The 24,699-nt window shown below is 37.5% G+C and overlaps 1 protein-coding gene across 4 annotated transcripts in view; it reads right to left on the reverse strand.

Moving 5' to 3' along the window:
- L3mbtl3 (L3MBTL histone methyl-lysine binding protein 3) overlaps window positions 1–24,699 on the reverse strand; it is a 108,737-nt gene that overhangs the window by 47,430 nt on the left and 36,608 nt on the right. For all 4 annotated transcript variants that reach the window (XM_076859749.2, XM_076859746.2, XM_076859748.2 and 1 more), the window contains 6 exons: window positions 24,394–24,485; window positions 22,285–22,389; window positions 15,778–15,913; window positions 15,022–15,113; window positions 12,451–12,602; window positions 2,912–2,988 (listed from right to left, as the gene is read on the reverse strand). In XM_076859749.2, the coding sequence (XP_076715864.2) occupies window positions 2,912–2,988; window positions 12,451–12,602; window positions 15,022–15,113; window positions 15,778–15,913; window positions 22,285–22,389; window positions 24,394–24,485 (654 nt within the window). The remainder of the gene's footprint in view (window positions 1–2,911; window positions 2,989–12,450; window positions 12,603–15,021; window positions 15,114–15,777; window positions 15,914–22,284; window positions 22,390–24,393; window positions 24,486–24,699) is intronic.

The following is a 24,699-nucleotide window of genomic DNA, read 5'->3' on the forward strand; positions in this document are numbered from 1 at the left end:
AACTGATACAGTTGAGCATGGTAGTTCAAGCCTGTAATCCCAGTTATTTGGGAGGTTGAGGCAGTAAGATTGAAAGTTCAAGGTTAGTCTTAGCAACTTGGTGAGATCCTATTATAAAATACAATTTTAAAAGACTGGGGATATTGTTCCATGGGGTACAGTGCTTTCCCAACATGTTCTAGAGTCTGGGTTCAATCTACAAAACTGCAAAAATAATAATACGTAGACAAACATGTGAGCACACACATAGGGAAAAGTGTAATGACAAACTAATATGAAGTATTAAGAAAGAAAGTGAAATACGCCAATCCCCAAAAAACAAAGGCCAAAAATTCTCTGATATGCAGGTGATAACACGCAATGGGTGGGAGGTGGGGGGAGAACAGAAGTTCTTTGGATTAGACAAAGGGGAATGAAGGAAGACAAAGGGGAGTAGGAGGGGATAGGAAGAGGAAAGACAGGAGAATTTATCAGACATAACCTTCCTGTGTTCATATATGAATACACAACCAGTATAATTCCACATCATGTTCAACAACAAGAATGGGATCTCATTAGAATAATTTATAGTCCATGTATGTTTAATATGTCAAGATATATTCTACTGCCATGTATATCTAAAAAGAACAAATAAAAAATTTTTTAAAAAGATAACAAAAAAATAATTTTAAAATGTAAAGATATTAGTTTTGGGGGGAAAAAAAAGTAAAGATAGGTATGTTTACAGAAAAAGTGAACACAGGGGCCAGGAGGGCTGGCTGGTCAGAGGATGGACTCATTCTTGAAGCAGCCAGGGAGATTCAAGAATAGCTGCCCAAGGCACCTGGATAATCAGGATTTCTTTTCAGACAGGCAGTGGGAGAACGAGTCAGGAATTTCCCTTTACACAAAGGGTGTCTTTTTTGTCATGGAGCAAAGAGCAACATCAGCACATGCCTAGTAAACCACTCTTAAAATCTGCAGGTTGTATTTGTATTTTTTATTGTGGTAAATTATATATTATATAAAATTTACTATATTAATCATTTTTAGGTATCCAATTCAGTGGCCTTAAGAACATTCACATCATTAGGCATCATGTACTTTTTCTACCTCTACCATATTATAAAAGGCACACAAAAGGTGTTGAATCTTTCATAAGAAGTTGGCAATAATGCCTTACACCATCCCTTCCCAGGGTATCACCAGGAGCCTCTGTTCACTGGTTTTTTGTTTTTTAAATAGTCTATTGTAATTTATTTTCTCCTCTTTTGTTTCACAAAGCTCTTATACTATTGACATATGGTTCACTGTTTATTTACCAAATTTCTGAGTATGACCAAAAATGGTGTTATGGAAAGAAAGGATTGATATAAAACTAGAAAATATTAGATTTTAGAGTCCTAGAGTATAATCTAAGAGTAGTTTAGATGAGAGTGACACAGAACAACTATGCAAACAGCCAGCTTATTCTGTAAGCTACAGGACACAAGAGGGCTGAATACCAGGCATTTCCAGGCAGCACCATATTTGGGCCGTGGTACCACTAACACTTTCTGCTAACACTTCATAACTTAAGTCTCTTTCATCTTCAAAACAACTCTGTAAATTAGGTCAGAGGCTTTCCTTTCCTCCCTTTAGCATAGCAGAAAACTTAGAAGTGGAAGGGACTAGGCTCACCAGCCACAGGAATGGTTGGTCCCCTGAGGAAGAAGATCAGACAGTCTAAGTGAGGCACTGCATCAAGGAACTGAGGACAAGCCTTGAAATGAAACCAGCCCCTAGAATGGAGGGAGACTACCATTTAAAGCTACAAGCTGAACCTCTGCTCTCACCCCGCTGTCAAGCTGAACCTCTGCTCTCACACGCTGTGGGCCACATTCACAAAACAGCTCCTTAGCAAAGCTAGGCCTCCCTGTTTCCTGTGACCGCTGAGCAGCCACCTCCTGTGCTGTGAGGCTTTGTGTCAGCCAGTGACCCTGCCTTTCCCTACCAGTAGGGACTATGACACCTTCCATAGAGAAGTGCTCAAAAACACAGTCTTGACTACAACAAAGCTGCAGAATCTGTTCTTCAGCACACAAAAAATAAATTCAAAATGCCACAGAATAAGGATGCTATGTATTAGCAGTTCCTGTGCTCCCTGCCAGAAAAAAAGTAAGTTGGGAAGGCCGTAAGGCCAGAGGCGGACAGCTGGAGGACCAGAGAACTTCAAAGAAAAGAGAGGTACCACTACTATAATCTATTTCTGAACCAGGAATCTCTCTCTCACACACACACACACACACACAAAAAAAAAAAAAAAAAAAAAGGAAAAGGGAATGTGTGAGCTTTAGGTAAAAACTTTAAACCCTCAAGTGCTCACTTAAATATGAATGGTGTGGTCCAGTGTTATGTATAATTATCATGTGCCAATAAAAAGGAAGAAAAAAATAAATGGTGTGAATATCAAGTCCATGATGCACCCACAGAGCCGTGTCCCCCACAGTCACCTTTCTGTACTTGTTCAAGCCTACACAACTCACGTCTGCAGTCAGACAATATCTTTAAATTAGACAATATCTTTAAATACTAATATAAAGCTTAGAGATGAATTTCAAGTTAAAAGATAGTTCCTTGAAAGCACAACTTATATTTCCAAAGAAGACAAAAAACTGAGACTGATACAAACTTAGCCAATGCTTCACCTACTTGAAGGGACATCAGGGGTCAGTGAGCTAAGCTTGCTGCATGTTTTACAAACACTGTGCGACTATAGCACAACCATACTTGTTCACTATTATTACCTGTGGCTGCTTTTGTGCTACTATTGAGTTGAGAAGTTGTGACAGACTCTACAGCATGAAAACTTAAAAATATGTACTACCTGGCCCTTTCCAGAAAAGGTTTGCTGACTCCTGAGGTATATGAATGATACTAGACAAACACAAACCTGGTGGAGTAATAAGGGTCCTTCTATGTTCTTTACACCAACCAACGGGATGAATGTGGGGACTAGATGCTTCACACCTGTAGGTTACATAAATTTAAAAAATGTAATTAGATAAACTCACAAATAATAGCAGAATTTTTTTTTTTTAAAAAAAAAGGTTAGAGATTCTGAACACTTTACAGAGTTCTGCTTATTATGGTCAAATCTGAAAACAAATTGCTGGACTAAAAATCTTTTGCTCTCCCAATACATCGATACCAAGTAGATTTTAGCAAATAGCATATGCTTTTGATACCATGAGGTTTTCTTTGCCCCACTAATTTTGTTATATACTGAAACTTCAAAGATAACATTAAAACATTACCAAGGTAACATTAAAATTCGGAATTTCCATTATGTAGAAAAATAAACTTAAGACCATGTGCACACAAGAAAACTAAAATTATTTCACAGCATATGTTCAAAGTTGGGAAGCTCAATCACATGCTACTTCCATTACCCATTAGAATGGCAGAGGCCAGATACTAGAACATGCTGTTTCTTTCCTCACCTCTTACTTGTCCTCTCTGTTATCTTTACTACAGTCACATATGTATTCTTCCAGAGCCTTTCTATCTATATATAAATGTACATCTGATTTCCTCCTAACCATACTTTTTCTATGTATTCCCCACCTCAACAGGCAATATGCTTCACCCATTCACGTGCACACTTGCTCATTTAAATATTGAGTGCCGATGATGTGCCAGGCACTGTACAGAATCTGAGGAAAGTGTAGCAAATAAAACAGATTAAAAGTTGCTGCTCTCACGGCATTTGCGGCATAGCAAGAAGAGACAACAAATAAACAAACAAAATACAGTTGTCCCTCTGTATCTACAGGGAATTGGTTCCAGGATCCCTACAGGTGCCCATATATACAATGGCACAGCATTCACATACAACTTCTATGTCTACCCTCCTGTGTACTTTATCTCTTTTTCTTCAAACCCTTCAAGTCTTTGCTCATGTGGTGTCTTACTTGAGAACCTGTTTTGACTAGGCTAAATAAAGGAACACTTCTGGGGGCTGGGGATGTGGCTCAAGCGGTAGCGCGCTCGCCTGGCATGCGTGTGGCCCGGGTTCAATCCTCAGCACCACATACAAACAAAGATGTTGTGCCTGCCGAAAAACTAAAAAAATAAATATTAAAAAATTCTCTCTCACCCTCTCTCTCTCCACTCTCTCTTTAAAAAAAAAAAAAAAGGAACACTTCTGCACTTACATAATTGACTCCTTGACTACATTTTATGTCTACTTAGAGTTGTGCTACCAAAGTATCTATACAGTTGGCCCTTGTTACCACTGGGCTCCACGTCCACAGTCAGCCAACCACAACTGAAAGTGTGGCTAGATCTGTAATGGTTCACCTAGACTAAACATATGCAGGCTTTAGACCTTTTAAAAAATTCTTCTAAACAGAACAGTATAGCAACTTTTTATATAGTGCTAGTACTATACTAGATAATACAAGTATGCTAGAGATAAAGAGAACTGAGCCACTTAAACATATATGAACTATACTGGACAGAAAAGACAGCAAGTCCAAAGGTTGTGGAGTGGGAACCTGGCAGGATTATATCAGGAATAGGAAGGAGCAGACTGAGGGAAGCAGGACAACAGAATACGATGTCAGACAGGAAGGGCTTTCAAGCCACATTAGGACTAGGATTTTACTTGGAGTGAACTAGAGGTTTTAGGCAGAGAAGAAGCTTAACCTGGTGCATGTTTCAAATTTTTCTGACTTCCACAAACACAGTAAACCACGCTGGTGGGCAGAAGGTGACTGCAGAAGATGATCATGGTGGCCTGGGCCACAGGCGTGCTAGCCAAGAAGTGATCATATTTTAGACACATATTTAAAGAGAGAACCCAAAGGATTTACTAATGGATTTAATGTAGAATGTGAGTCCACTGAAGAAGCTGAGACATCATAAGGCTCTGGGAACGCACAACAGGAAAATAGCTTCTGTTTTCGGAGGATGAGGGAGACAGCAGGCACAATCACTGGTGTTCCAAGTGAATGAGGAATTCTGTTACTGACATGTCTGACAGATAATAAAAGATGTCAAATAGATAGTGATCACAAACCCTGGAGTTCAAGGGCAATATCAAGGCCCTTGTAAAAATACAAGTTTGGAGTCACTAGTATCTGAGATCATATTTAATACCATGAGTAGAGCTAAGACATCTAGAGAGTAAGCAGAGTAGGAGGGAAATTCCACGCAGGACTGATGGTAAATAAGGGGAGAAAAAAAGAGAAGAATGAAATCAAATGGGTTACATGCTGCTGACAGACCAAAGAGCAGAAGAAACAAGAATTGATCACTGAAGTTTCATTGTAAAGGTCATTAGTATCCTTTACAAGAGCTGTTTTGGTGAAATTGGGGATGGAAAATAGCAAAAGACTGAACAAACTGGGTTTAAGGGAAAATGGAAGAAAAGACAATGGAGATGGACATAAAGAAAATGTGTTTAAGAGGTTCTGTTATAAAAGAAAGCTGAGAAATTAATCACTAAAGAGAAAAAGAGAAGTTTTGCTTTACTGTTTGAGTTGTGAACTTGGGGGAAGATGGGTGAGGTATTTATGGTAATTCTTTATACTATTTCATAAACCTTTTTTTTGTTGTTGTTGTTTAAAACTACTTGAAAATAAAAATGTGCTTAATGAGATGAAAAAATAATTACCTGATTTAGGCAAGAAGTACATGCCTAGCAAATTCCTTAACAGGACATTGTTTTAGATGCCAGGGATACAATGAGTATTAAAACAAAAACCCTTCTCTTATATGTGCACTGGCAGAAATAATTCAATAGAGAAGGTTATCTACTGATGAAGAAGAGAGAACTGACTCGATGAGAGGAAATGGAAACCAGTCCCTGAGAGGAGAGCCCAGTCCCTGAGAGCAAGGCATGTCACCCACAGTCAATCTGTGGGTGGAAATGAGAGGTGCTGCCATGAAGAAGTCTCCTCTGCTTTTTTTTTCCCTTCCCAATAAAATAGGAATCAAGGTATGAAGAAAGAGGGAGGATAGGAAGAAGATGTGAGAAGTCTGAAGCAGGGAAAAGGGAGAATGAAATTTAGTAGTTTGGAAATATAGACAAGGATAGGACAGGACTCATGGCCCACTTGAGGCTGGCAGCCACCAACAGCAAGTCGACCAGTCAGTGTGCCATGGGTCTTTCTCCAGGTTTATTTAACTGCTCCACTACAGGAATAGAGTGGGCAGAAAGTTGGATCCTACTAGGGTTGGGATTTTGCCAGGCAAATACAGTATAAGGAAATGAAGGCTATATTCATAAGGGAATAGACACAATAATATTACAGAATGCACAGGCACCTAAAGATAATGTCACAATATGTTTTCGAAAAGTGGTTATGATAGTTCCCCAGGTATGTTCTCAAAGATGAAAGGTATCCTTAGGTTAAAATACATATTTTTTCATACTTAAATATTTTGACCATGTGACACAACATAATACTTCTCCGAGATTTACATTCACATGAGCATACTAAAGACTATGAAGTTATTCTATAAAGAAACCAGTTTTGAATTGTTTAATGTAGCATTTCCTAAAGACAGTTAATGATGAAAGACTGCTTTGTTAAGCAAACTATGAATATCAGTTTGGGAAATGTTGATCTAAAGGATGCTAAGGAGCCCTGTCTTCCTCTATTCTCCAGCTTGCATTTACTCCAAATGATCTGGAAATCTCAACACCATTCTTCAGATGGGAAACCAGAAGGTAGAAAGCCAGAAGGGCAGCAGTGGTAGAGTTTTCAGCAAATAAGCAAGTCTAATGAGTACTGAAACACAAAGGACTTGCTCAGAGTAAATGAGGTCAGCATATAGTCACCACCTACAAACCAACCTTCCAGAGGATGCAGTCTTGTGCAGTAGAACATGATGAGTTGACATAACCACTATAGCATGCTGATTTTTTTCCAGCACTTACTTCAGTAAAATATACCTTGAATTTTACAGTTAGATGTTTCTTCCTTTCTTCCTTTATTCTAACATTGTCTCATACCTTTCCCTTCCACAGATAGCCATTTTTCTTTATATATTATAGGTGTGTATATCATTATTTTAGGAATATGCAAGAAAAACAATTACTGCTAGGTCAATGCCAAATTCATATGGTAATCACTATATTTCTTACATTTTCATAAAATATATTTCAATGCAGAATTCCTTAAGCTGCATTGTTATGAACTACATATAAACAGGGTTATGGGGCTTTATTTCCAGCTACCCTAATGTTTTTGTAAATATTCACTTTGGTTATGGATTATTACTAATGACAAATTGCCTTTACTCTAAAAAAGAAGGCTAATTTACATATGGATTCAATAAAAATGAAAAAATAATAAATATATAACAACTGTCTGATTCTTTCCTTCTCACTCTAACACAACTGTAGAGTATTTTTTAAAAATTATCTACCAGACTCAGGAAGATTCTTTTAAAGAACATTAAATATTAATAACTCTGTTTTTATTTTATTGGTTTTTCTCTTTAAATAATAATTAAGGAAAATACCATGAGCTATTATGGCCACTCACTCCTGTACTACCTCAGTGTTATACAAGATCTTACTATCTGTATGTGGATCAAAGTTATTTTAAAACAAGAAAGCCATCTCAATAGAGAAGATAAAAATAGGCCCACTTTTACCTATTTTACTTAAACACTCCCAGTAGCAAACAACACTTCATTCAAAAGTGAGAGGCTGTGAAGCCCACTGCAAAACAAGTCATCTCTTAGTCCCACCTAGTGTTCAAAGGCAGAACTGTCACCAAAAAAGAAAAGAAAAGGAACAACCAGTGGTGAAAAGTTCAGCACATCATTGATCTCTGTACCCCTCTATCTTAGGGTTTTGTGTATATCATGAAAGAATTTTTTAAAAATTAAAGTAAGGCAGATTATTAATGAAGACTGTTAAGAGTCAATCAGATCTAGACTAGTAGATAATTAAAAGGGTGAATAATTATATGAATAATCCATGAAAAATCTATGTTTATTGTGGAAGGATAAAGTGAACAGAAATGAAGATCATTTTATGGAAATGTAAAGAAGCTAAGTAACTTCACCAAACCCTTGAGTTGGAAAAAAAGAGATCCTCCTTTTATTTTGTTTATTTCACTCATTCATTTTTGGTACTAGGGATTAAACCCAAGGGTGCAAGCTACTCCCCAGTCCTTTTTGATTTTTATTTAAAGACAAAGTCTTGCTAAGTAGCTGAGAGCCTCACTAAGTTGCTGAGGCTGGTCTCAAACTTTCAATCCTCTTACTTCAGCTTCCTGAGTCGCTGAGATTATAGGCATGTGTCACCGCACCCAGACATCCTGGTTTTATTAGCCACAGCCAAAAGCTAAACAAAGATAATGCATACACTCAGAACTTAACAGAACTAGGCATAGGTCAAGCAAGAACATTTTAAGACACTTGCTTAGGATTGGGATTGTGGCTCAGAGGTAGAGTGCTTTCCTACCATGCGAAAGACACTGGGTTCGATCCTCAGCACCACATAAAAATAAAATAAATATATTGTGTCCATCTGTAACTAAAAAAATGAAAATATATATAAAAAGACAATTGCTTAAAGAAAACATCAAAGTATCCTCATTTAAGCAATAATGATTTGGGTTCTTTCAAGAAATGCAGGACACTTGGCCTCTCCCACTCCTTAAACCCAAAGCATGACTCTGCCGACTTATTAACCAGGACCAGACTCTCCGGGCTCCTCATCATATGCTAACTCTTCAGGGCCTCCTTCACTCTCTGCTTTACCACTGAACCCCAAAACTCATCAGGTTCAGTCACCTCTTTCTCCTTTCCATCCCTAATTTAACCAAGCCCATTCCCCATAGTAGCTGCTATAAATATGAATTAACTGCTTCAAGGTGAATATCTCTAACGCAGTGATCTGGAAAAGATGAAGAGGATGTCATCTCATCACACAGATTTCCAACTTTCCTTTTATTTCTTCCTTCCAGGCAGAGAGACAAAAATTATTGGTGTCTCCACAATGTCCGATACCTCCACTTGCCCCTTGCACGGTGGTCCATGACCTCCCTCTGCCAAACAACCACGCTCAAAACACCCTGTGTGCAGGAAGAGTCCCCTTAAGCAAAAATCCTTTTCTGACTTCAGCACCAAACTTCTCTGACTTCCTTTATTACAATCTCTTCATCCTTTTGCAAATTTGTTTCTGCTCCTAAAACTTTTTTTAATTCCCACCACATAAGATGAAATAGGTATTAATATTAATTCCCTCTTTTCTTTAGGGGAAACTAAAGCTTAGAATACTTAAGTCATTTACAGAAGAACAACATTCTACCCCTGGGACAAAACACATTTTTATCATGTTCCTCCTTAGAAGGAAAAAATACTTTATTACAACCAAACATGTAATATCACATAAACTAATGTATATAGACTATCTATGTTTTCTGATTCCCACTTGAATACAAAAAGAAACAAGATTACTATCCAAATCAAAGGAGGAAGAAAATATCATTTCAAAAGTATTTTGAATTGAGAAAGGCAAGCCAATCTGTAACTTCAATTACACACCAAAGTAGTTTATGCAGATAAAAACCATTCCAAAATTCAAAGATCAAAGAACATAATATTTAATAAAACTGGAGAAATTCCAGTGTGCTTAAGTAATTTTCAGTGTGCCTTAACTGAATGTTAAGGAAGAGAATATACGGTATTTTTTTTTGACAATTAACAATATATGATTTCATGTCAATAGTCAAAAGTATAAGTAATCCCCAAAAACATTCCATCCTAAAAGTAATTACATTTGTTTATGCTTACGAAAGTGTAAAATCAGAGTTATAACAGTCTTTTTCTTTACTTTTTCTAAAAAAATTCCAGAATCCTTTCTGTTTGTTCCCTAGGCATTTGACACCAAGAAAAATGAGTATGACAAATTCTTTTAGATTTTTTTTGTTTATTTTTTCCAAGACCAATTTGAAAGGCAACATATGGTCTATTAAATAAGCAATGTATATAGTACCTTTAAAACACAACAATACTTATGACCATAAAAATAAACTAATATTCATCCATTTTGTTTAAACCACACAAAATCTTGAAAATAAAAATTCTCCCAAAGTGAATCAGAATTTTAAAAACAAAAAAGGGCTGGAAATGTAGCTCAGGGCCAAGTGCTTGCTTAGAATGTACGGAGCCTTGGGTTTGAAACCCAGCACTACAAAATAAAAATTTAAAAAATAAAAATAAAAAGGAAAACAAACTCCCCATTTCAACAAATTCCAATAATTTAGTATCATTTATTATTAAAAGGACTGGATCTAGAACTGCCATCTTCACAGACCACCAAACAGGAGCAGTGGAATACGTTCGACCTACAGCAGGTCAGACTATTTCTAAAATCAAACTTTTCTCATCCATTTACCCAAAGTAGATATAAACAATTTTAAATGAAAAAAAAAAAAAAAAACAAAACACCAATTTTCAGGAAATATGAAGAACAGAAAAACACGGTATGACAAATAAGCAAACCCATATTGTGGGAGATTCAACAGAACAAAACAATTCAATAAAGATTAAAAAAGTAAAAAACATAAAGGAATAGGGAGCTATCAATGAAAAGAGATCAAGAAAATATCAAAGCAACTATAAAGAATATGCCTTATTTCACCCTAAAATAAAAAAAAAAAAAATCCAAATACTAATAAGATACCAAGACAATACTGGGAGAAATGTTTGAGTACGTTAGTGACATTATACCTATTAACTAAAAAAAAAAATTTTTTTTTCATCTTTCAACACCAATTGAATTATTCACACATCAAAACCTATGTTATCTGGAATTGGCTTGAAAACAATCTTAGAGTTGGGTTTTTAACAGCAGGGTTACAGAGGAAACGACACTGGACATAAATTGGCAACTGCAGGTATTAAGTAAAAGACATTCAGGAGGAATTTTGGGGCAGGGTACCAGGCACTCAACCACTGAGGCCCATACCTAGCCCTATTTGGTATTTTATTTAGAAACAGGGTCTCACTGAGTTGCTTAGCATCTAGCCATTGCTGAGACTGGCTTTGAACTCATCATCCTCCGGAGCCACTGGGATTACGGGTGTGCACCACCATGCCCAGCTAATCGTTTTGTATATGAATATATTTCACAAATTTTTTGTCACAAACTGAATAAAACACCACATGAGGCAAAATTATGCTTTTGAAAGAAAAACATAAGGGAAAACAACCAAAATATTCTAAAGGATTTGACTCTTACATATAGTCATGGAATGACTTGTCTACCTGTTTACAAAAATTCTATAAAAAGTAAACATATAATAGAAAGCAAATAAATAGCAGATAAATTTAAATTCACTCTCTTCTTTCTTAAAACAATTCAAGATAAATATCTAAGAATTCAGTAGGAAGAGTAATGAAAGTCATTGATGGGTCTTTGAATATTTAAATATGTGCACATTAAAAGTAAGGTCAAGAAATGAGCTTCCCAGAATCTTGGCCATATTGACATAACTTAATGTTCACTTGATACTATAACATTAGCCAAATTTTATAAACACTTTTGTCACTTCTCTATTCTCATTTCCAGAGTTCTCTAGACAGAACTGAAGACTTCAAAAATGAAACTGAATTCTAGCAACCAATGAACATGAGTTGGGTATAGAAAAATCCTTTTGACTGTTTAATTACAGTTTGATGGCTTGTCAGGTATGGGGGTACACACTTGTAATGCCAACTACCTGGGAAGCTGAGGCAGAAGAATTGCAAGTTCAAGGCCAGCATCAGCAGCTTAGTGAGACCCACTTATTAAGTCCCACTAATTGACTCAAAATAAAAGGGGCTGGGAATATAGTTCAGTGGTAGGGTGTTTGCTTAGTCTGTGTGTGACCTTGAGTTCAATCCCTAGTACATCAATAAATAAATCAATGAATTAATAAATAAATGAAATATGAATGCTTTACTACAACTATTTTCCAATCACATAATTTTAGAATATGTTGTCTTTACCTTTTACAGTACATCTAAAAATGGTAAGGATTAAAACAATGTTCATCAATTAATGCAGCTGCATTCAGCTATTATGAATAGTGAAATTAGCTACCAGGTATGAAAATATGGAAAATTAAAATAAATTCCTAAAAAAAATGACAGAAGACACTCAAGATGAAGGGGAATATGTAAGTCTGTATGTCACACACACACGTTACACTAGGAATGTGGGGGGTGCTTATGGATTTCACTTTCATGGCAGGAAGTCAACTAAAATAAAATCATGAAGTAGCATTAAAAGATGTTATTTAGAAATACATGCAATATGGAGTAAGTAAAAACTGAAAAATCTGAACTAGGAAAGAGTGGGGCAGAGCACTGTTGGCTTTGTTATAAGCTTTGCCTTGTTACTGTTTTCAAACTGTGCACCTAGTTAATGTGGATAAACACTGCATTTTAAAAAGCACACATTAATGGAAAATGTCTCACCAATAGTCATAGCTCTCATCCCAGTTGTCAAAATGTACCAGGAAACGATTGTCCACCATATCTGTTACCGTAGCAACACAGATGAACGCAGGATTCTTTTTGTCTACAGCCTCAAGCTTCATTCCAACTCGAAAGCCTGATGGGATCACTGTCTATGGAAACATGCAGATTTAATTATAGACAAGCACACACTTAACAACAGCCAAGACCTGCACACTCTGCACCCCTGCTCAAAGGCCCAGCATCTATCTCTATATTCACATAATTTTAAAATCATGTGCTGGTTTCACAGCAGGATCATTCCCCTCCCCCACAAAAAGACAATTAAAAAATACCCTCTATGGTTACACCCAATTAACTTTCTGAGCCTCAAAACTACAACATCCACAGCCTAGCAGAATAATTAATTTTAACATGTGTTTTGGTACCTTAGTTGGAAGACCACGCTAGGCAAGCAAGTTTTATTCATCATATAGTTCCCATTTTGGCTTTCTTTTCCTTGATTACAGACTTAACAACAAAAGTTATTTTACACAAAATATGTACTTACTTAATCAGGTTAAAAATGTGCATGAGTCAGTACAAATTCACTCCCACTTTTGAGAGCTCCCAAAAGAGTACTCTACAGAAAGTAGGTCATCTTCATATATGAAAGGCTGCAGATTATTACAACTTTTATTTAATGCTACAACAGCAGCAAATGAAATGACTGTTAATGTACAGACAGCCATTCAAAATAGCTGGTAATTTAAGGAAATCTATAGATTATCAGTCATCTTGGACTTGAAATAAAATTCAATATGAGTTAGTGCTTGAGGGACAGTAATATGAAAACATCTCTTATAATCTTTTATGAGAAAAATATCCTAATCTCAGAATAGGGTACTCAGCTGTCAATTATGTCAATTGCAAGGGTTTTTGTTGTTATTGTTGTTGTTTTGGATTTTTTTTTGGTTAGCCTTCTAAAAAACCCTTTCTATTCAGATTGAAGTATACAGGTATTATTCTAACTAAGCAAAATAAATATTATTTCTCATCTTACTATAATTATACAGGGATTGTTATAAAAATCTAGATAGTTACATATCTGAAAAATGTTAGAGAAAATTCTATATGAATTAAAGGAGCAAGTACAAATAGTACACAGAAATTTTTAATACCCATTTTAGTCCTGCAATTATTTATCAGTGTTATGAACTTAAATATTTGACTATTCTGAGGTAGAGAATCTAGAAATAGAAAAATCAGTTGCCTCTTGAATATCAAACTCACAACCTGAGATTAAGTTGTATGCTAGCAATGCACAGAATGTAATAGGACAGGTCAGCACAGTTAATCAAATCCCTGCCTGAAATCATCAGAGAACCAGACAGGGATTAGGAACTCGGAGCAGAGATAGCAGGCTGCCGAGTTTCGACCCAACTGACCTTCCTCCCAGGGGTAAGTCTTAACCGAAAACCTACTGACAAGGCAGTGTTTACATTTCAGCAATTAAGCTATCTTCTCAATTAGAATGTTATAAAATAATAACCTAGCCCATTATCTCTATTAGATCTCTAAACACACACTCACATTCCCACACATTCACTCTCTTCATATATCTTAATTTCTCTAATTCAACCTGGCTTATATTCAATTTAATCAGAGAATATTTCATCCATTAGCCTGATGCCTTCAAACCAACCGGTTAATGTCATTTCCCAAATGGAGGGTTTTCCCCAGCTCCCAATGTTTATTTCCATTTGAAGTGAACTCTCTTCATGAAAAATGACTGCCTCTCTCCACACTGCAACTCATGTTACCAAGCAGGTGCATATGGGAAGGAGGGGAAGCTGGGCTACAGGGTGCACAGCTTCTGCTCTGCCAGAGAGTCCAGTGTTCCCTGGCCCTAGCAGGTAGAAAAGGGCAGTAAATCCCTTAAATTCTGGGGCTAGGATCAAGAAGTTTTTTGTCTGCAGAAATAGGTCATGTATGTTGTAAAGATGATATTTTGATTTGCCTTCTGCACTTTCTGATTAGAGAAGAACTTGGGAAAGAAAAGAGCCTCTCAAGATTCCAGGCTTCTCAACGATGCAGAAAAGAAACGGAATGAGAAGTGGGAATATAGGTCAAGATGTAGTAAAAATGCACATATCCTGCCTTGCTTCTGTTACACTGTAAATAAAGCTGTAAACCACAGTGAAGTACTTCATAGTCTCCAGTGACCTCCTGTGTGCAAACCCAAACAGGGCTATAGTCATCTCACCATGTGAATCCCATCTGAACACCACTTCTAATTAAATGATGGCAACAATAAAGTAATCCACTTTGTATGCATCTTTAAAATATTACACCTGGATTTGAACTATGTTGCCTACTATCACTCAATAATAAGACAACCTTAATATGGCTATGACATAATATTTATTCATGAAGATTTTAAGTTAATTTTAAAGTTTAGTAATGATAAGAGAACTCTATTTACCAAGGCAATAAAATTTTTGATAGCTCCTTGTTATCACTTGTAATTTATCTTATAAGACTCTCAAAAATCACTTCCTTTGAAAGAAAAAGTATTCTGGATGTACTTACTATATTCTGATTTTCAAATAATGACTTAGGAGCAGCTTGGGCTTTACATGTCTTAAGATAGGTCTGCCAATTAAATTCTTCCTCTTTGTATCCTACAGTAAAAGCACATATGAACAGATTAGTAAAATATCAAAACATTTTGCACTTAACTTTTCCAGTCCGACTTTTATCTGTAACTTCAACATGCCAAATTCAAGCATTTGCCCAATTTTTTTCAATAAATAAAATTTAATTCATAATTTATAATTGCATTTTGAGACATGAGCTGTGTTTACTTTCAATAAGTTTTGATAATCTTTTTCAATTCTAAATGAATAGAGGTGGCTACAAAGAAATGCGTAAGGAAGCAAATACATTTTACACCTATGTGCACTTTTTTTGATCAACAGGCTGTTTCCGTCAGAATTCAGTTAGAATCCTCAGCAGTACAGACTTGTGAGCTGGAATGGATTTTATTTTTTTCCTCAAAATATTCTATTTTGGGGGAATATTATAGGCACAAGTGGGAAGTTGAAGAAATATTAATAAAGCAGGTAGGATCTTTTTAGCTTATCACCACAAAAATGACAATTCAAGGCTTCTGAAGTAAGGATATTAGCAAATCACCAAAGAAAAACCATCCTTGCCTTAATTTTCAAAATTTTATTAAAGTTAACATTGCCTCAGAAGAGAAGATTGAGCATTTTACTTAACTGATAACATCTAAACAAATGGGTTCTTATTGATTTTAAAATATGAAACAAAAAGTGATAATACCTTTTGGAGGATGAAGTTTATGGCCAGTTTTCTCACACCACCCAACTGGATGAATATCCAGAGCATCTGCATTTACCCAGAAATCATAACAATCAGAATATCCATCAAAGTGAAGCTTTATTCGGTATCCACAAACCTGAAACAGGAACTCAGATTGAGTAATTAAAGAAAAAAAGTACACATACAAAAACTAATTAACAAGGACATCAAGGTACGAAATAGCCTACGTTCATCAAGCCACCCTCATTAACAGCAACAAAAACAACTATACAAATTACAAAATCTAAAGGCAATATTGCAAAGAGCTGATGTTCTGGCCACATTTCTAGTACCATTAGAAGCATAGGGATAAGGGGTGAAGAATAATTTTCCACAAATACAAAATATCTTCTCTCCAGTCCCTGAACTGTACCAGCACAAATCACCATGGTGAGCTGGCAGGGCTGAAGCCAGACCAGCACACTGCACCCAGCTCAAGCAGGACCCAAGGTAGAGGCTCCTACTCTGCATATTACAGGGCAAGGATAGAGGAGACACAGAGAGAAGTCACCTGAATCCTCTCTACCAGCACCTGGGCTAAAAGAAAGAAAAGCTGCTTCCATTTCATACTTAGGCTAGACAGGTTCCATGCAATGCTAGTAAGAACTCACAATGTAACCCCCCCTGTACATCTGCCTACACGGCCACAATGAAGGATATTCTGGATTTATGGGACGTGTCTTGGGTAATAGTCTATCCTGGGCTCTTATAAGATTCAGCCCTTCAATGTTCTTTGCACAAACACTAGTAGATGAGTTCCAATTGGACCCCCCACACACGCCAGACCTCTAACTACTCCAGGAGCACATATGTGTCCTGCAGAAGTCCATCTAACAAGCCTGAGACCAGAGTACACAGTCAGAGCAATTAATTCCAAAAGAATGAGGCAGTTGTACAGTTATTGTCATGGAAAGATCTCTAAGACACACTGTTAAGCTTTAAGTGGCAAACAAATTATATAGGATGAGTCTGTTTATGATAAAATTATACGTGTGGGAGTCCGTGTGTGTACTTAAGTATCTTTGGCTGTGTGTATATATACATACATATATATGTATAAAGTACACATTTATTTTTTAAAATACTTTTCATTGCAGGTGGACACAATACCCTTATTTTATTTATTTATTTTTATGTGGTGCTGAGTAACAAACCCAGTGCCTCACATGTGCAAGGCAGACGCTCTACCACTGAGCCACAACTCCAGCCCTAAAGTATGCATTTATACATACGCATTTATGAATACAGTTACAAATGTAAGTTTACTATGTAAATTCATACTAAAAAAATAAATAAATAAACTTGATGAAAATTTGCCAAAACATTAACAATAACAATGATTTCTTCTGGAAGTGCAGTGAGAAGGAAGAGGCAAAACAAATGATGCCCTTTTTCTTTTTTATTTTATACATTAGTATTTTTTCAATTAGAATATATTGATACATAAGATTTACAACTAATCTGACTTCCCTTGGAGACTACAGAGTCTCTGCACTGAGAAGAGATTGGCAACTCTGGGAAACACACTCTCTCAGAAAGGGCAGGGGCTGTTCCCACCTGTACATCTACCCATGCCAGGAGGGAGTTCATGGGCTGCTTCTCTACCTTGCCTTGCACGCAGCATTCTGTGGTCCATGGGAAGGAGCTAAGCCCCTTAGTCACCTACAGCCTCTTGTGCCCTTGTAGTAGCACGGCTCTGAGCTTCTATCCCTTGACTCGCCTCCTTCACTTCTCTCCATGGTCTGTCAATATACCTCTTGCTCTCTGGAATGCTATGCTTTGGGAACAATCTCAGATATCCTCAGCCTCCCCGCCCAGAGATTCACCTAGTCATCCTTCTCAAGCTTTTCCTCAAAGTTGCTCATTTTTTCCAATTCTCCAGCCTACAGACTCAAGAGAAGGGCCACTGCCTCACAGTACAATGGGCTCCTCTACTCTGCTCCTCTGGCACTCGTGCCACAGGGAACAGACTCATCTTCATCCCACATTCTACCCTCCAAGCATCCCCTCACTCATCACTTAGCCGGGCTTACTCTCCATCCTGAGTACTTGGCCATCCACAGGGAAACTCACCCAGGACCCTGGTTTCCTTGTGCCTTTCATTTCCTCTCCATTTGGGAGACTCACTCCTGTGATCTGATCTGCCTGCCATGAGGAACTGCTCTGCCTCTCAACACCTATACTAAAAAGTCCAACCCTGGGAAGACACCTTCTGTTCTTCCAGTTTGCTAACCCAGCTACTCTCAATACACATCTGCTTCTATCTCAACAAACAAGAACCTCACATTGATCCCTCCATTTTCTTCCTAGCAGCCCCTCACCAAGTCTTGCTTCCTTAGCAATCACTTAGCAATTTTTTAAAACTTTGGTCCTGATATCATTTCTGAAACTTCATCTGGCTAAATTTCAATATCCTAAGGGTGTGCATACTCCCTAGCTATACCCACCATACCCAGTCTAGTGATTAGTGCTGGGAAAGAAAAAATGACATACGGTAGGTTTTCATTATTCATGCATTCCAAATTTGAGAATACACCTGCTTGCTAAAACCAATTTCTAACCCACAAAATAATACACCAAGTGTTTGTGAACATGTGCATATACTGTGGCAAAAAAAAAAAAAAAAAAAAAAATGTGAGTCATCCACGGCTGACAAGGCGGTATTATCTTCTTACTTTGGTCTATACTGTAAATGAGTCTCCTTTGATGTGTCTTCTTAGTAATATGATGTGTTAGCTTTTTGCAACTGTGATCTTACAAGAATGACTTAAAGGAGGGAAAGTTTATTTCAGACTCATGATTTCAGAGGTTCAGTCCACAGTTGGCCAACTCCACTGGTCTGGGCCTGAGGAGAGGCAGGACGACGTGGTGGAGGAAAGCTGCTCAGCTCATGGCAGTCAGAAAGCAAAGAGAAAGCAAGAATCCAGGAACAAAATATAATCCCCAAGAGTACACCCCCAGCCCCTACTTCCTCCAGCCATGTCCCACTAGCCTTGGGTTACCACCTAGTTCACTTCATCTCTGAACATTACTGCATTGGGGAACCATGCTTTCAAAACATGAGCTTTTCAATGGACATTTCTAGATCCAAACCATAATACGTGTTTGTCATATTTTTGTTGATGATCTGCTCTTTAAACCAAAAGAGGTTGGTGATATAGTTCAATGAAAGAGTAGTTCACTTAGCCAGCACAAGGACCTAAAGATTTACCCCTAGTACTAGAAAGAAAAAAAAAAAAAAAGGTCCCTAAATGCCAGAATGCTGTGATGTGCCTTACAGAGAAAATATATGGGTTATATAAGCTTCATCTAGACATGAGTTGTAGTATTGCTGGCTATGGGCTCACTCTTGATGAAACAAAAATATAAACTAAATAATGGGTCTTTAAACAGAAACTCATGTAAATCAGGTTATCTATTGATCAGTTTATAAAAATACTGTGACCAGAGCCATGAAGGAACCTAACACTGTATGTCCTCTGGAAGCAACAGTTCCCTGTGCACTAATTTGTGAAACAAAACCATCTCAAATAGTGACAATAAACTCTTGAGAACCTCCCATGCCTGAGTGCTGGGATGACCCTGCTACATAGGAACACTCCCAGCCGCTCTGTCTACTCCCTCTCCCATGCTGCACGACAGCCTTCAAATCCTCTCCTACAGCTGCCCATCCCACCATCTCCACTCCACACTCCCAGGCAATGATTCACCTTCTGTGTCAAAGATGCCCCTCAAGTGTCTGCCTCCAAATGTACGACTTGCCTGTGCCCAGGAATAGCAAGCTGTTCCCCCTTCTTCTGTTCAAATGCAGGAAGAGACTCCTCCTCAGGGCTGAGACCTGTACTCCCCTGTGTATCTGCATCCCGTCTGCTCCCATCCCCTGTGTCAGCTGCTCTCTCAGAACCTTCCAGGACCAGACTCACTAGTGGATTTCTCAAAATTCAAACTATTTATGGTTTCTTTCCATTACAAAAGGAAAAAAAAAAAAGAGGAAGAAAGAAGGGGAAAAGGAATATGGAAGGAAGGAGGGAAAATTTTAAAAATCAAGAAAAGACTTATCTTTTAGTCTTAAACAAATTTTCATACATCCTTTGTGAGAATGTAACAATTGATATACTTATGAATCACCCAGTAACAACACACATCAAAAATGTAAATATCCAAGCCTGGTGTGGTGGCATGTGCCTGCAATCCCAGCAACTGAAGACTTAATGGGGAGGATCTCAAGCTCAGAGCCAGTCTGAGAGACTTAGTGAAACCTATCTTAAAACAAAAAATAGGGCTGGGGATATAGCTTAGTTGGTACAGTGCTTGCCTTGCATGCACAAGGCCCTGGGTTCAATCCCCAGCACCACAATAATAATAATAATGGCTAAGGCTGTAGCTGCAGTGGTAGAGCTAGTGCCCCTGGATTCCATCCTTAGTATAGTGGGATGTGTCACACACACACACCAAAAAAAAAAAAAAAAAAAAGAAAGAAAGAAATTTAAATGTCCATAAAATGTCCAGAACTTCTCACCTGGCAATTCTAGGAATGGATCTGACAGATGTACTTACATAAGCAAAAACATATCAGATATAAAAGATATTTATTCAAGTACTTTTTGTTAATTATAACAAAGAAAACTACACAGTTGTTATCAGTTTGAGAGCAATTAAGTGAATTAAAGCAATTCCATGAAATGGAATAATACCAATGGCCAAAAGTACATACATATATATTATATATGAAATATATAATACATATGAAGTACATACATATGTATATAATATATGTGTCACAAAGAAAAATATGCAGAGAAAACATCTAGAAGGACACAGTAAACTTCTCAGGTCATGCTCTCTGGGCTACAAAAGAGGAAAAGGGGATGGGATAGAGAACTAGTTTTTTCACACTAGTTGATATTTTCCCAGTGAGCAAACAAAACTTCTATAATAAAAAAAAAGTCTGGAGCTGGGCATGGTGACACACACCTGTAGTTCCAGAGACACAGGAGGATCTCAAGTTCCAAGCCAGCCTCAGCAACTTAGCAAGGCACTGAGCAACTTAGGGAGACCCTGTCTCAAAATAAAAAATAAAAAGGCCTGGGGATGTGATTTAGTGGCTAAGTACCCCTGGGTTCAATCCCTAATACCAAAAACACACACACACAAAAAAATCTAGACAAGGTGAAATACATCTCCTTCAAAAACCAAGAGCTGGAAGACACACACACAGCTAAACTTCTCAAAGACAATCTATGCTTAATCCAATTCTGCTCTACTTAAATTCAAATTCAATTCTGTTCTACTTAAATGGGCTGGCTCAGGACACAGTGACCTCATCCTTCTGGAGAACAAGCACAGCATCTGACACTACTCTCCCTTTCCTTTCTATGGTAGACCTGCTCCTGGCACCCTTCTCTGTCTCTAGCTACTCCTCGGAATCCTCCAGCTCATCTTCTTCTGCCCGATCCTTATTCTTCAAGGGCAGCGCTCACACCTGGCCCTCAACCACTCCAGGGTTCTCATCCTCTTCAAAGGACACTGTCCATAAAGAAGCTCTCCCCTTCCAACTCAGGGGTTCCAACAAAGACTCCAGAGTCCAAAAAAGAGAAAACACACAATCTGAATCACACTGTCCCAGGATTCTCATGCTGTATATAGAATCTGCAGAATACAGTATTTTCCTTTCCCTATATACGTGAAAGACAGAGGAATGGCCTCCATCTCAAAAGCTTGTTTCCAATATAAATTAAGAGATGGAAGGAAGCTGGATCACTACCTGGCATGTGCTGCAGGTTAGAGTAGCTGTCGTTATCACTCACTATAATTGCCATCATCCAACTGTCATATACTATGTGCTCTGCAAGAGCCAAGCTCCTTACAAATTCACCAAGTCACTGAAAGAATATTATGATAACTAAACCTAGTAGCCAAGACCATCTTATTCTTTGGGGAAGGTTTTTAAAAGATGCATAACCCTGGATCACAGGAAGGAGCAAGGAGGCAAATAAAGAAGGAAAAAAAGAAATCAAAAAGAAATGTTCCCAATAATACTATGGACTTATAGTACATATGGAGAAAGAGATATTTGACTTAGCCATTTTTTCGAAAATTTTTCAGAGACACCTTAAAACACACACAAAAATATAAATATCTGTTGTTCTGCTCCTTATGTTAAGGAATGTAGCATGGAAACATTTATGGAGTCGGAACTGAAATCCTGGTTCCACCACCATGAGGCTCTGTGGCCTTGTACATATCACCTTCACATCTCTGAACCTTAGCTCCCTCATCTATAGAACAAGGATAAAAAAAAACACAATTGGCACAGATCAGAAATCTCAAGAAGGTTGGGGAGATAATTACACACGACACTGAGCAACCTGCCTGGTATGAAGTGAGCACTCAGCCCAAGGCACAGTTTTCCTCATAACACCCAGGATCACCATTTAATTTTAAAAATAAGAAAGAGGCAAAGCTTACCTCAGCCACAGTCAGGACGCAGTACACGGACTGATGCTCAGGGTCCACACCTTCCAACTTCATGCCAACTTTGAATCCATTTTTGTTATATGGGAAGGACTGGTACTGAGAAGCAATATGACAGCAGCTTTAGTATCACCCCAAAAGCCCAGTTACAAATGTGAATAATTACCATTCCTAAACACTCTTTAGCCATAAAAATAAGAGAAAAAAAATCAAAAAACAACTAAATATAAATTATAACAAAATATCCAGAATAATTCAAAGCAAAATGGACAAAGACTAAGGCAAGTCATAGAAAAGAAAGTTAAGGTTTACAGCCTTTGTCTTCCACACATTTGAAAAGATACTCAACCTCACCTATCAGTTGCACAAAATAAAATTAAACAAGGATGTCTTTCACCTATGAGACTGGTAAAGAGCTGGATAGGTGGCTCTAGGAAAACTGGTAAAGGTATGCATTGCTAATAGGAACAAAAACTGGTACAATCTCTAGTAAATTCATAATATCTGTAAAAAAACTGAGTATTCTCTTCAAATCAGCAATTCAAAATTTCAGGAAATTACCTAACATACAGGTGCAAAATGACAGGTGTACAAGGTCACTAGAGCATATAGTGAACATCTGAAAATATGTATGTGTCTGTGTGTCAATCAGCAGGGAACAGTTTCAATTTTTATGGAGCAGATGGAAGACACAGTAATACACAGGAGTATAAAGAATGATCAAGGGATAAAAAAAAAATAAAGTGGAATAATCCACAAACTATGAAGTTAAACAAAAAAGCAAAGTCCAAAATGTATGGGACACATGTTGTCACTGGGTTTAAGAGAGGGAGAAGAGGATTTAGATATGCAGGATGCTAGTATGTACATAAAAATTTCTAGGAAGGAAATAGAAGAACTAGTATTGGTGGTCACTTCAAGGGAGGCAAACCTTGTGCTTAAGAGGACAGCGGCTTAGTGGACACCTGGCAAACCTGGTGCTTAAGAGCACAGAGCTTTAGGGAACAGCTGGAAAACCTAGTGCTTAAGGGGACAGAGCGTTAGGGGACTTTGTGTTTTATGTTCTTTTGGTACTTTCATATTATGAATCACTTGAATGTATTACTGATTCAAGTAATTAGTTGTACTTTCATAAAGAAGAGGAAAAAAATCTGGTAAAGATCCAGACTTACAGAAAATAATTATCCAGAACAAATTCATGTGTAAAACCAATTCATTGTTTAAATTAAATATTGTCATTGTTGATGTAATCACCCTAATACAGAAGGAGTTTTTAAAAAATGGTAACATGTTTTAAAACCTCCTCATGTTCATTCATGAAGATATATACGATAGATTTATTACATACCACAATTAATTATAACTAAATAACTTAAACCAAAGGTTAGCAAACTGCAGTCTGGGAGTCAAATCCAGCCCACCATAAGTTTTATGAATAAAACTTTGCAGAAGTGAGCTAACCACCCCCTGACTCCGCCACGTTCCACACGGTGCCTTCATGCTACACAATCAAGTTGTGCTGATGTAGCAGACAACAGATGTCCAGCAAAGACTAAAATATTTACTATCTGGCTCCTCTGTTTTAGCCTGGGGCAGCAGTTCATACTCAGAACTACACCTGAAACCTACATTTTTAACTAATTTAAAAATATTCCATGACAAAATATTTTATTATTACTAATGCAATATAGTTACCCTTTTTTAGATTTTTCTTTGTTATAAGACCTAAATCTCAGTAACCCCTTTTCATTCTCTTCTGGGCCATGATGTTAACATGAAATTCCATGCTAGTTTTTCTTTACCCATTAATTTTCTAGTAATAGTATTAGTATTCCTATTCAAAATCATAACTGAAAGTCTAGTAAATGTTGATAGAAAATAGCAAGTGCGTGCCACACATGCCACACATGGGAAAGCAGGCATGCACTGGTGCTAACTGGCCTTGGAGGTGCCCTTCTGGGTCACACACACATGAAAAGCAGTGTGTTTGAGAAATTATCCCAAGTCACATTTCCTAAACAGACAGTGGAAATGACAATACTAATCCACATCAGTATTGGAGCCCCTTCGCCCTTAAACACAGTACTTCTAGAAAGGTCGTACCTCCTTGAACAGCTTTGCAGGCACTGCCACTGCTTTCTCCTCCTCCAGATAGGATGCCCAGCACCAAGCTTTCTTGCCTTTAGGAGGCAAACCTGAAAGGCAAGTGAGACTGAATGATGGCATTTCCAAATCTAAGAAATCCACTGTGTATTTTGTGACCTCTCACTTCCAACTGTACTATTCCCCTCTCTTCTTTTACTTCCATGGCTCATATTCCTTTCCAAAGACATGAGAGCTGTGGTGAATACCCACCGATATGAGGGCGGAACAAAGAAGCAGAAGAGCTTAGAATAAATGAAGGAGACC

The sequence above is a fragment of the Callospermophilus lateralis genome, chromosome 6 (genome assembly GCF_048772815.1).
Source record: "Callospermophilus lateralis isolate mCalLat2 chromosome 6, mCalLat2.hap1, whole genome shotgun sequence".
In the NCBI taxonomy this organism is placed as follows: Eukaryota; Metazoa; Chordata; class Mammalia; order Rodentia; family Sciuridae; genus Callospermophilus; species Callospermophilus lateralis.